Here is a 13974-nt window from a genome sequence, read left to right on the forward strand (position 1 = left end):
GGTATCTAATGTCAAACTCGGAGAGTTCAACCGACCATTTTATTAGTCGGCCTGCCAGCTCTGGTTTTTGTAACACTTGTCGTAAGTGTTGGTCAGTTCGGACGTTGATGACATGGCTTTGGAAATATAGCCAGTGACGTCGGACTGCAAATATTAAAGCCAAAGCCAGCTTCTCGATCTTTGGATAACGAAGCTCGGCACTCTGTAGTGACTTGCTAATGAAGTAGATAGGTTGTTGTTGTTTTTGTCTCTCTGTAACAAGAACAGAGCTTATTACTCAGTCAGTGACAGATAAATATAAGTAAAGTGCTTTCTTTTGAAGAGGCTTTTGTAAAATGGGTGGTTTTGAAAGAGTGTTTTTTATGTTTGCGAAAGCGTCTTCACACTCATTAGTCCAATTAAAATCATTTTTCTTTTTTAGTGTTTGGAAAAAGTAGAAGGACTTAGATGCTAAGCAAGGCAAAAATCTAGATAGTGCATCAAGTCTCCCTATTAACAGTTAGACTTCTTTGATCGTTTGTGGGCTTGCTATGTCTAATATAGCTTAGTATTTCTCAAGATTGGCTTCTATTCCTCGGTTTGTAAGTAAGAATCTGAGGAATTTGCCTCCCTGCACTCCAAAGGCGCATTTATCTGTGGTTTAGTCGCATATTGTATCGTCATATTTAATTGAAGATCTCCAAGAGGTCGTCAAGGTGGTTGTCGCCGAGCTTTGTCTTTGCCACCATATCGTCGACATAAACTTCTAAGTTCCTGCCGATTTGATCTGTGAATACCTTGTCCATAAGGCATTGGTATGTTGCTCCTGCATTCTTAAGTCCAAAGGGCATAACCTTATAATAGTAATTTCCGTATTCAGTAATAAATGCAGTTTTATTTTGATCGGATGGATGCATTAGAATATAGTTATAACCAGAATACACATCCATGAAATTTAACATTTTGTATCTTGAAGCATTGTCTACTAAATAGTCAATAGATGGTAAAAGATAAGTATCTTTTGGACATGCTTTGTTGAGATCAGTGAAATCAACACACATGTGCCATTTACCATTATGTTTTTTTACCATGACGATGTTTTCCAACCATGTTGTGAACTAAATTTCTTGTATGAAACCAGCATTAATTAGTTTTTTGGTCACTTCCAAAGATGCTTGCTTCTTTTCAAGACGAAGGTTCCGCTTCTTCTGTGCTATAGGTTGGATAAATGGATCCAGTGCCAACTTGTGAGAAATGACTGAGGGATCAATTCCGGGCATGTCGGCAGGGGTCTAAGCGAATAGATCAGCATGTTGTTGTAAAAACTTTTAGAATGAGGCTTTTTCTTCCGGGCTATGTGTGGTACCTACATATGTAAATTTGTTAGAGTCATTGTTAAAATAAACTTTTTGTAAATCCTCTGTTGGGTTTAGTCGTTCGAGGACATCGGCCCTTGGGTTAAGGTCGGCAAGAGGTGAAAGTTCATCAGAACTGCTGATGCTGTTTACTTGTGCCCTCAAAGCTCGGTTAGGCCTTTTCAGACTAATGTTGTAGCACTGACGAGCTTCATGATTGTCACTGTGAATAGTTGTGATAAGGTCATCCTGCATAGGAAACTTAACACAAAGATGAATTGTAGATACTATATTGCCGAACCTATTTAAGAAAGGTTGGTGGTGCACGAAATTGTGATCATCAATGGCGCCAACAACTTGGTACACACAATTGTAATCTCAACTTTTTGTCACAACTCCGCACAACTAACCAGCAAGTGTACTGGGTCATCCAAGTAATAAACCTTACATGAGTAAGGGTCAATCCCACAGAGATTGTGGGCTTGAAGCAAGCTATGGTCATCTTGTAAATCTCAGTCAGGCGGATTCAAATGGTTATGGAGAATTAATAATTAAAAGATGAATAAAATATATAATAGGATAGAGATACTTATGTAATTCATTGGTGGGATTTCAGATAAGCATATGGAGATGCTTTGTTCCTTCTGAACCTCTGCTTTCCTATTGCTTTCATCCAATCATTCATACTCCTTTCCATGGCAAGCTGTATGTTGGGCATCACCGTTGTCAATGGCTACTTCCCGTCCTCTCAGTGAAAATGGTCCAAATGCGCTGTCACCGCACGACTAATCATCTGTCGGTTATCGATCATGTTGGAATAGGATCCATTGATCCTTTTGCGTCTGTCACTACGTCCAACACTCGCAAGTTTGAAGCTCGTCACAGTCATCCCTTCCCAGATCCTACTCGCAATACCATAGACAAGGTTTAGACTTTTCGGATCTCAGGAATGGCTGCCAATAATTCTAGCCTATACCACGAAGGTTCTAATCTTAGATTAGAAACCCAAGAGATACACATTCAAGCTTGTTTACATGTAGAACGGAAGTGGTTGTCAGGCACGCGTTCATAGGTGAGAATGATGACGAGTGTCACGGATCATCACATTCATCAAGTTGAAGAACGAGTGTATATCTTAGAGAAGAAGTAGGCGTGAATTGAATAGAAAACAGTAGTACTTTGCATTAATTCATGAAGAACAGCTGAGCTCCACACCTTAATCTATGGTGTGTAGAAACTCCACCGTTGAAAATACATAAGAACAAAAGGGTCTAGGCATGGCTGTGAGACCAGCCCCCAAACGTGAACATATAAGTTCCAAAGATGAAAAAGTATATGAAAATATGAAAATACAATAGCAAAAGGTCCTATTTATAGAAAACTTGTAGCCTAGGGTTACAGAAATAAGTAATTAATGCAGAAATCTTCTTTCGGGCCCACTTGGTGTGTGCTTGGGCTGAGCATTGAAGCTTTCACATGTAGAGACTTTTCTTGGAGTTAAACGCCAGCTTTGGTGCCAGTTTGGGCGTTTAACTCCAGCTTTTATGCCAGTTCTGGCATTTTGATGCCAGAATTTTTATGCTGACTTGGAACGCTAGTTTGGGCCATCAAATCTCGGACAAAGTATGAACTATTATCTATTGCTGGAAAGCCCAGGATGTCTACTTTCCAACACAATTGAGAGCGTGCCAATTGGGCTTCTGTAGCTCCAGAAAATCCACTTTGAGTGCAGGGAGGTCAGAATCTAACAGCATCTACAGTCCTTTTTCAGCCTCTGAATCTGATTTTTGCTCAGGTCCCTCAATTTCAGCCAGAAAATACCTGAAATCACAGAAAAACACACAAACTCATAGTAAAGTCCAGAAATGTGATTTTTATTTAAAAACTAATAAAAATATAATAAAAACTAACTAAAATATACTAAAAACTACCTAAAAATAATGCCAAAAAGCGTATAAATTATCTGCTCATCACAACACCAAACTTAAATTGTTGCTTGTCCCCAAGCAACTAAAAACAAAGTAGGATAAAAAGAATGGAATATACAATGAATTCCAAAAATATCTATGAAGATCAATCTTAATTAGATGAGCGGGACTATTAGCTTTTTGCTTCTGAACAGTTTTGGCATCTCACTTTATCCTTTGAAGTTCAGAATGATTGGCATCTATAGGAACTTAGAATTCAGATAGTGTTATTGATTCTCCTAGTTCAATATGTTGATTCTTGAACACAGTTAATTTATGAGTCTTGGCCGTGACCTTAAGCATTTTGTTTTCCAGTATTACCACCGGATACATAAATGCCACAGACACATAACTGGATGAACCTTTTCAGATTGTAACTCAGCTTTGCTAGAGTCCCCAATTAGAGGTGTCTAGAGCTCTTAAGCACACTCTTTTTGCTTTGGACTACGACTTTAACCGCTCAGTCTCAAGCTTTTCACTTGACACCTTCACGCCACAAGCACATGGTTAGGGACAGCTTGGTTTAGCCGCTTAGGCCAGGATTTTATTCCTGTGGGCCCTCCTATCCACTGATGCTCAAAGCCTTGGATCCTTTTTATTTTACCATTGCCTTTTGGTTTAAAGGGCTATTGGCTTTTTCTGCTTGCTTTTTCTTTTTCTTCTCTTTTTTTTTTCTTCTTTTTTTCTTCGCAAGCTTTTCACTGCTTTTTCTTGCTTCAAGAATCAATTTTATGATTTTTTAGATTATCAAATAATATTTCTCCTTTTCCATCATTCTTTCAAGAGCCAACAATTTTAACATTCATAGACAACAAATTCAAAAATATGCACTGTTCAAGCATTCATTCAGAAAAATAAAAAGTATTGCCACCACATCAAAATAATTAATCTGTTTTAAAATTCAAAATTCATGTACTTCTTTTTCTTTTTCAGAAAATATTTTTCATTTAAGGAAGGTGATGGATTCATAGGACATTCATAGCTTTAAGGCATAGACACTAAGACACTAATGATCATGTAATAAAGACACAAACATAAATAAAACATAAAGCATAATTTTCGAAAAACAGAAAAATAAGAACAAGGAAATTAAAGAACGGGTCTACCTTAGTGATGGCGGCTTGTTCTTCCTCTTGAAGATCTTATGGAGTCCTTGAGCTCCTCAATGTCTCTTCCTTGCCTTTGTTGCTCCTCCCTCATGACTCTTTGGTCTTCTCTAATTTCATGGAGGAGGATGGAATGCTGTTGGTGCTCCACCCTTAGTTGTCCCATGTTGGAACTTAATTCTCCTAGGGATGTGTTGATTTTCTCCCAATAGTTTTGTGGAGAAAAATGCATCCCTTGATGCATCTCAGGGATTTCATGATGAGGAATTTCCTCATGCTCTTGTCCATGAGTGGACTCTCTTGTTTGCTCCATCCTTTTCTTAGTGATGGGCTTGTCCTCATCAATGAGGATGTCTTCCTCTATGTCAATTCCAGCTGAATTGCAGAGGTGACAAATGAGATGAAGGAAGGCTAACCTTGTTAAAGTAGAGGACTTGTCCGCCACCTTGTAGAGTTCTAGGGATATAACCTCATGAACTTCTACTTTCTCTCCAATCATGATGCTATGGATCATGATAGCCCGTTCTATAGTAACTTCAGACCGGTTGCTAGTAGGAATGATTAAGCGTTGGATGAACTCCAACCATCCCCTAGCCATGGGCTTGAGGTCATGCCTTCTTAGTTGAACTGGCTTCCCTCTTGAATCTCTCTTCCATTGAGTGCCCTCTTCACAAATGTCTATGAGGACTTGGTCCAACCTTTGATCAAAGTTGACCCTTCTAGTGTAGGGGCGTGCATCTCCTTGCATCATGGGCAAGTTGAATGCCAACCTTACATTTTTCGGACTGAAATCTAAGTATTTCCCCCGAACCATTGTGAGCTAATTCCTTGGGTCTGGGTTCACACTTTGATCATGGTTCTTGGTGATCCATGCATTGGCATAGAACTCTTGAACCATTAAGATTCTGACTTGTTGAATGGGATTGGTGAGAATTTCCCAACCTCTTCTTCGAATCTCATGTTGGATCTCCGAATACTCACCCTTTTTGAGCTTGAAAGAGACCTCGGGGATCACCTTCTTCTTGGCCACAACTTCATAGAAGTGGTCTTGATGCACCCTTGAGATGAATCTCTCCATCTCCCATGACTCGGAGGTGGAAGCTTTTGCCTTTCCTTTCCTCTTTCTAGAGGTTTCTCCGGCCTTTGGTGCCATAAATGGTTATGAAAAAATAAAAAGCAACACTTTTACCACACCAAACTTAGAAGGTTTGCTCGTCCTCGAGCAAAAGAAGAAAGAAAAGAGTAGAAGAGGAGGAAATAGAGGAGATGGAGGGGGCTTAGTAGTTCGGCCAAGGGGGATAAGTAGTGTGTATGATGTGTGAAAATGAAGGAGTGAAGATGGGTTTATATAGAAGTGGAGAGAGGGGTAGGGTTTGGCCATGTATGAGTGGGTTTTGGAGGGAAAGTGGTTTGATTTTGAATGGTGAGGTAGGTGGGGTTTTATGATGGATGGATGTGGATTGGTGAAGAGATTATGGAGAAGAGGGTAGGATTTGATAGGTGAGGGGTTTTTGGGGAAGAGGTATTGAGGTAATTGGTGAATGGTATTTGGAGAAGGGTGTTATGGGAAGGTGTGAAGAAGAGAGAGAGATGAGGTAGGTGGGGATCCTGTGGGGTCCATAGATCCTGAGGTGTCAAGGATTTCTCATCCCTGCACCATGTGGCGTGTAAACGCCCCCTTGATTGCCAATCCTAGCGTTAAACGCCAGGTTACCGCCCATTTATGGCATTTAACGTCAGCTTTTCTCCCCTTTCTGGCATTTAAACGCCAGCTCTGTGCCCTTTTCTGGCGTTAAACACCAGCTATGTGCCCCTTTCTGGCGTTAAACGCCAGTCTGGTGCCCATTTCTGGCGTTTAACGCCCATTCTGCTACCCTTAGTGGCGTTTAAACACCATTAAGCTTCTCCTCCAGGGTGTGTTGTTTTTAATACTATTTTTCATTCTGTTTTTTCTTTTTCAGTTGTTTTTGTGACTTCACATGATCATCAACCTACAGAAAATATAAAATAACAATAGAAAATAAATAGATATGATTAAATAAAATTGGGTTGCCTCCCAACAAGCGCTTCTTTAATGTCAATAGCTTGACAGTGGGCTCTCATGGAGCCTCACAGATACTCAGAGCATGATGATGGCCTTCCAACACCAAACTTAGAGTTTGAATGTGGGGGCTCTATTTGACTCTGCATTGAGAGAAGCTTTTCATGCTTCCTCTCCATGGTTACAGAGGGAGATCCTTGAGCTTTAAACACAAGGGAGTCCTCATTCACTTGAAGGACCAATTCTCCTCTGTCAACATCAATCACAGCTTTTGCTGTGGCTAGGAAGGGTTTGCCAGATGATGGATTCATCCATACACTTTCCAGTGTCTAGGGTTATGAAATTAGCAGGGATGTAGTGGCCTTCAACCCTTACAAAGACATCCTCTACAAGTCCATAAGCCTATTTCCTTGAATTGTCTGCCATCTCTAGTGAGATTCTTGCAGCTTATACCTCAAGGATCCATAGTTTCTCCATCACAGAGAGTGGCATGAGGTTTATACTTGACCCAAGGTCACACAGAGCCTTCTCAAAGGTCATGGTGCCTATGGTACAAGGTATTGAGAACTTTCCAGGATCCTGTCTCTTCTGAGGTAATACCTGCCTAGTCAAGTCATCCAGTTCTTTGGTGAGCAAGGGGGTTCATCCTCCCAAGTCTCATTATTAAATAACTTGGCATTTAGCTTCATGATTGCTCAAAGGTACTTAGCAACTTGCTCTTCAGTAACATCTTCATCCTCTTCAGAGGAAGAATACTCATTAGAGCTCATGAATGGCAGAAGTAAGTTTAATGGAATCTCTATGGTCTTTGTATGAGCCTCAGATTCCCATGGTTCCTCATTAGGGAACTCTTTGGAGGCCAGTGGACATCCATTGAGGTCTTCCTCAGTGGAAATCACTGCCTTTCCCTCCTCTATACATTCGGCCATGTGGGATGTGTTTATGGCCTTGCATTCTCTCTTTGGGTTCTCTTCTGTATTGCTTGGGAGAGTACTGGGAGGGAGTTCCGTAATTCTCTTACTCAGCTGACCCACTTGTGCCTCTAAATTTCTAATGGAGGACCTTGTTTCAGTCATGAAACTTTGAGTGGTCTTAATTAGATCAGAGACTATGGTTGCTAAGTCAGAGTGGCTCTGCTTAGAATTCTCTGTCTGTTGCTGAGAAGATGATGGAAAAAGGCTTGCTATTGCTAAACCTATTTCTTCCACCATTACTATTGTTGAAGCCTTGTTGAGGCCTCTGTTGGTCCTTCCATGAGAGATTTGGATGATTTCTCCATGAAGGATTATAGGTGTTTCCATAGGGTTCTCCCATGTAATTCACCTCTTCCATTGCTGGGTTCTCAGGATCATAAGCTTCTTCTTCAGATGAAGCTTCTTTGGTACTACCTGTTGCTGCTTGCATTCCAGACAGACTCTGAGAAATCATATTGACTTGTTGAGTCAATATTTTCTTCTGAGCCAATATGGCATTCAGAGTATCAATCTCAAGAACTCCTTTCTTCTGATTTGTCCCATTATTCACAGGGTTCCTTTCAGAAGTGTACATAAATTGGTTATTTGTAACCATCTCAATGAGTTCCTGAGCTTCTGCAGGCGTCTTCTTCAGATGAAGAGATCCTCCAGCAGAGCTGTCCAATGACATCTTGGACAGTTCAGACAGACCATCATAGAAGATACCTATGATGCTCCATTCTGAAAGCATGTCAGAAGGACACCTTCTGATCAATTGTTTGTATCTTTCCCAAGCTTCATAGAGGGATTCACCTTCCTTCTATCTGAAGGTCTGGACTTCCACTCTAAGCTTACTCAGTTTTTGAGGTGGAAAGAATTTGGACAGAAAAGCACTGACCAGCTTTTCCCAAGAGTTCAGGCTTTCCTTAGGTTGTGAATCCAACCATATTCTAGCTCTGTCTCTTACATCAAAGGGAAAAAGCATAAGCCTGTAGACCTTGGGATCAACCCCATTGGTCTTGACAGTGTCACAGATTTGCAAAAATTCAGCTAAGAACTGATGAGGATCTTCCAATGGAAGTCCATGAAACTTGCAATTCTGTTGTATTAGAGAAACTAATTGAGGCTTAAGCTCAAAGTTGTTTGCCCCAACGGCAGGAATTGAGATGCTTCTCCCATAGAAGTCGGGAGTAGGTGCAGTAAAGTCACCAAGCACCTTCCTTGCATTGTTGGCATTGTTGTTGTTTTCGGCTGCCATGGCTTCTTCTTGTTTGAAAATTTCTGTTAGGTCCTCTACAGGGAGTTGTGCTTTAGCTTCTCTTAGCTTTCTCTTCAAGGTCCTTTCAGGTTCAGGATCAGCTTCAACAACAATGCCTTTGTCCTTACTCCTGTTCATATGACAGAGAGAAGAAAAAAGTATGGAATCCTCTATGTCATAGTATAGATATTCCTTGAGATGTCAGAGGAAAATAAGAATAGAAGGATGAGATAGATAGAGAAGAATTAGAACATATAAAGAAGGAAAGAGTTCGAATTGCACATTGAGGAGGAGTGTTAGTCCTTTAAATAGAAGGATGTGAGAAAGGGGGAAGAGTTTTTGAAAAAAAATGTTTTTAATTAAAAGAAATTTTCAAAATTTGGTTGATGATTTTCGAAAACTAAAATTGAGAAAGTAGTTAAGTGATTTTGAAAAAGATTTTGAAATCAGAAAAAAAAGATATGATTGAAAATTATTTTGAAAAAGATGTGATTGAGAAGATATGATTGAGAAGATATGATTGAAAATCAATTTAAAAAAAGAAATTTTTAAAATTAAAGTTGATTACTTGACTAACAAGAAATTAAAAGACATTATTCTAGAATTTAAAATTTGATCCTTTCTTAATAGGCAAGTAACAACTTGAAAATTTTGAATTAAATCATTAATTGTAGCAAGGATTTTCGAAAATAGTAAAAAAAATGGAGAGGATTTGATTTTGAAAAGATATGATTGAAAAGATATGATTTGAAAAAGATTTGATTTTGGAAAATTATGAAAATTTGGAAAAGATTTGAATTAAAAACAAAATCTTTCCTCTTGTGCCATCCTGGCGTTAAACGCCCAGAATGGTATCCATTCTGGCGTTTAACGCCCAGCCAGGTACCCTGGCTGGCGTTTAAGCACCAGTTTTCCTTCCTCACTAGGCGTTTGAATGCCCAGCTTTTTCTCTGTAATTTCTCTGCTGCATGTTCTGAATCTTCAATTCTCTGTATTATTGACTTGAAAAGATACAATTTTGAAAATTTTTTTTTGAATTTTTAATGATGAGAAACAACAAAATGAAACTAATCATGGAAAAACTAAGATCAAATAAACAATGCATGCAAGACACCAAACTTAAAAATTTTTATATTAGAGATACTAACAAATTGAGGATGCATATGAGAAACAACAAAACACACAAAACAAGAGAATTTAAAGATCAGACCCAATAAAATCATCAAGAATAACTTGAAGATTAATGAAGAACATAAAGCATATATTCGAAAATTGCAGGAAAATATGCAGGACACCAAACTTAAAAGTAGACACTAGACTCAAACAAGAAACATAAATTATTTTTGGTTTTTATGGTTTTATAAATTTTTTTGTAATTTTTTTGAAAATTATTTGGAAACAGGAAATAAAGAAATTCAAAATTTTTAATACGAACTCTAGGAATCATGCAATGTTAGTCTAAAGCTTCAGTCTAAAAAGATTAGACATGGCTAGCCAAGCTTCAGCAGGACATTACATACAACAGCCAAATTGATGAGAATCAATCAGCTTTTGTGATGATAAAAACATCATCTGAAACTCTAGAATTCATTCTTAAAAATTCTGAAAAATAAAAATAAAATAAAGTTACCTAATCTAAGCAACAAGATGAACCGTCAGTTGTCCAAACTCGAACAATCCCCGGCAACGGCGCCAAAAACTTGGTGCACGAAATTGTGATCATCAATGGTGCCAACAACTTGGTACGCACAATTGTAATCTCAACTTTTTTCACAACTCCGCACAACTAACCAGCAAGTGTACTGGGTCGTCCAAGTAATAAACCTTACGTGAGTAAGGGTCGATTCCACAGAGATTATCGGCTTGAAGCAAGCTATTGTCATCTTGTAAATCTCAGTCAGGAGGATTCAAATGGTTATGGAGAATTGATAATTAAAAGATGAATAAAATATATAATAGGATAGAGATATTTATGTAATTCATTGGTGGGATTTCAGAAAAGCGTATGGAGATACTTTGTTCCTTCTGAACCTCTGCTTTCCTATTGCTTTCATCCAATCATTCATACTCCTTTCCATGGCAAGCTGTATGTTGGGCATCACCGTTGTCAATGGATACTTCCCGTCCTCTCAGTGAAAATGGTCCAAATGCGTTGTCACCGCACGGCTAATCATCTATCGGTTCTCGATCATGTTGGAATAGGATCCATTGATCTTTTTGCGTCTGTCACTACGCCCAACACTCGCGAGTTTGAAGCTCGTCATAGTCATCCCTTCCCAGATCCTACTCGCAATACCATAGACAAGGTTTAGACTTTTCGGATCTCAAGAATGGCCGCCAATAATTCTAGCCTATACCACGAAGGTTCTAATCTTAGATTAGAAACCCAAGAGATACACATTCAAGCTTGTTTACATGTAGAACGGAAGTGGTTGTCAGGCACGCGTTCATAGGTGAGAATGATGATGAGTTTCACGGATCATCACATTCATCAAGTTGAAGAACGAGTGTATATCTTAGAGAAGAAGTAGGCGTGAATTGAATAGAAAACAGTAGTACTTTGCATTAATTCATGAAGAACAGCAGAGTTCCACACCTTAATCTATGGTGTGTAGAAACTCCACCGTTGAAAATACATAAGAACAAAAGGGTCTAGGCATGGCCGTGAGGCCAGCCCCCAAACATGAACATATAAGTTCCAAAGATGAAAAAGTATATGAAAGTATGAAAATACAATAGCAAAAGGTCCTATTTATAGAAAACTAGTAGCCTAGGGTTACAGAAATAAGTAATTAATGCAGAAATCTTCTTCCGGACCCACTTGGTGTGTGCTTGGGCTGAGCATTGAAGCTTTCACATGTAGAGACTTTTCTTGGAGTTAAACGCCAGCTTTGGTGCCAGTTTGGACGTTTAACTCCAGCTTTTATGCCAGTTCTGGTGTTTTGACGCCAGAATTTTTATGCTGACTTGGAACGCCAGTTTGGGCCATCAAATCTCGGACAAAGTATAGACTATTATATATTGCTGGAAAGCCCAGGATGGCTACTTTCCAAAACAATTGAGAGCGCACCAATTGGGCTTCTGTAGCTCCAGAAAATCCACTTCGAGTGCAGGGAGGTCAGAATCCCACAACATCTGCAGTCCTTTTTCAGCCTCTGAATCAGATTTTTGCTCAAGTCCCTCAATTTCAGCCAGAAAATACTTGAAATCACAAAAAAATACACAAACTCATAGTAAAGTCCTGAAATGTGATTTTTATTTAAAAACTAATAAAAATATAATAAAAACTAACTAAAATATACTAAAAACTACCTAAAAACAATGCCAAAAAGCGTATAAATTATCCGCTCATCAGTTGGCCAATTATTAAATTATATGGTTTTTGAACATCTGAAGTTTTAGATAAGGGAGGCTCACCTAGTGCGGTTTGTAACCACACAAATTCCAAAATCAAGACTCGTTCACCAGAGAATCCGACTAAGTCTCCAGTGGAAGGTTGGAGTATATTGTTGCTCAGCTTTATTTTCTGGAATGTAGAATAGAAAAGAACGTCGGTACTGCTTCTAGGATCTAGCAGCACTTTCCATCCCAAAAGGTCCCCTAGCTGGATGGAAATCACGACGGCATCATCCAGATTTGTGGTGCTTGTATTGAACTCAGAGGCTTGAAACGTCATTTGTGAAAAATGCTGAGGTGTGTGGGCATCATTCATAGTCCCCTCTACCAAAAACATAGCTCAGTGTGTATGCTTCTGAGCCGAGTTTGTTGTTCTTCCTCTTATAAAACCTCCAGAAATACAGTTAATAATTCTTCGTGATTGATCAGGGTAACTATGAGGGGTTTTTTCTTTGTCTCGTGAATGTTGTCCTGTGGAGGTGTGATCGGCCAAGGATGTGCCGCGCTTCTATACACTCCCGCTGATGTATTTATCTAGATGGCCTTCCCGAGCTAGGCGTTCTAATAGATCTTTTACAATCACACACTCATCGGTGGTGTGTCCATACTTTTGGTGAAAAGTGTAGTATTTGGATTTGTCTGTGTTCTTTGCGTCCGGATAGCTACCGGCCTTTAGGGGAGGTTTGATCAGCTTGGAATCGAGAATCTTCTTGATGATGTCGTCCCTCTTCATGTTGAACTGAGTATATGAATCATAGCGAGGGGTTAGTTTAAAAGTTTTCTTGCTATCTCTAGCTTTATCCTTGTCTTTGTTATATTGGGGTTCGTCTGCTTTCCGAGCTTGTCGGAGCTCCTCGATGTCCATCTGACCTTTAGCCTTTTCACAGAACTCCGCAAGGGACTTTGGTTTGGCAACCACAATTGCCTCTTGAAATTTTTCTGGTTGGAGTCCACTTTTGATGGCGTGCAGATGCACCTCAGGATAAAGATCTGGTATGCTCATGGCCACCTTTGTGAAACGAATAACGTAATCCTTTAGACTTTCATTCTGACCTTGTTTGATTGTGTTCAGATAGTCAGAATCGTGTAGGTAGATAGAGGAGGCACCAAAGTGATCTTCAAAATGCTTTGCTAGTTCCTGAAAACGAGAAATAGAATCTATAGTCAAAGAACAAAACCAATCAAGTGCAGGACCGTCTAAAAAGGTAGGAAAACAACGGCATAAAATAGGATCGGATGCACCGTTTACTATCATTATAGATCTAAACTTTTTGATGTGCTTCTTCGTGTCTCCTAACCCATCATAAGGGGTTAAGGTTGTTGGCAAAGTGAACCTCCTGGGTTTTTGAAAATTCATAATACCAGTCGTGAATGGATCCATAGAGTTATCAGGCTTAATTTCTTCATTTTCTGGCAAAGGCCGAGCTTCTTCGTTGCGAGCAGTTTCGAAAACGTGTGTTGGATCAGATTCGCGCTCTTCCTTCTCCACTCGTTCATTACGATCACCATTGTTTTCAATCCGAACATTAGTTAACTCGGCGATCTGATTCGCCATCCTTTGATTTTCCTCCACCATACGTTGTTTTGTTTGTTGCAGCTCAGTTACCATCTGAAGGAGTTCAGAGGGTGTTGGGGGAGGTAGATCAGCCATGGATGGGTGGTGCGTGGAATTAAACTTCGCACAACTGAACCAACAAGTGCACTGGGTCATCCAAGTAATTCCTGAGTGAGTCAGGGTCGATCCCACGAGGATTGTGATTTGAAGCAAGCTATGGTTATCTTGTAGATCTTAGTCAGGCGGATAGAAAAGTTGGTTGGTTGTTTAAAGTGCATAAAAGTAAAATAAAGAAAATGTTACTCAATTGATGGTGAAAGCATTGATAAGAAGATGGTTAAGGCTTCAGAGATGCTTTGTTCTT

The 13974-nt window shown here is 39.4% G+C and overlaps 1 protein-coding gene across 1 annotated transcript; it reads right to left on the bottom strand.

Annotated features, from left to right (window-relative positions):
- Positions 1-1097: 1097 nt before the first annotated feature.
- LOC107627451 (uncharacterized) lies at positions 1098-13766 on the bottom strand. Its single transcript, XM_016330283.2, has 3 exons — positions 12570-13766; positions 1386-1583; positions 1098-1271 (listed from the first exon to the last, which is right to left on the bottom strand). Exons 1-3 carry the CDS (start codon positions 13764-13766, stop codon positions 1098-1100), a joined length of 1569 nt encoding a protein of 522 aa, XP_016185769.2.
- Between the last annotated feature and the right edge of the window lie 208 nt (positions 13767-13974).

This window comes from Arachis ipaensis, chromosome B2, assembly GCF_059453495.1.
Source record: "Arachis ipaensis isolate K30076 ecotype BB chromosome B2, ASM5945349v1, whole genome shotgun sequence".
In the NCBI taxonomy this organism is placed as follows: Eukaryota; Viridiplantae; Streptophyta; class Magnoliopsida; order Fabales; family Fabaceae; genus Arachis; species Arachis ipaensis.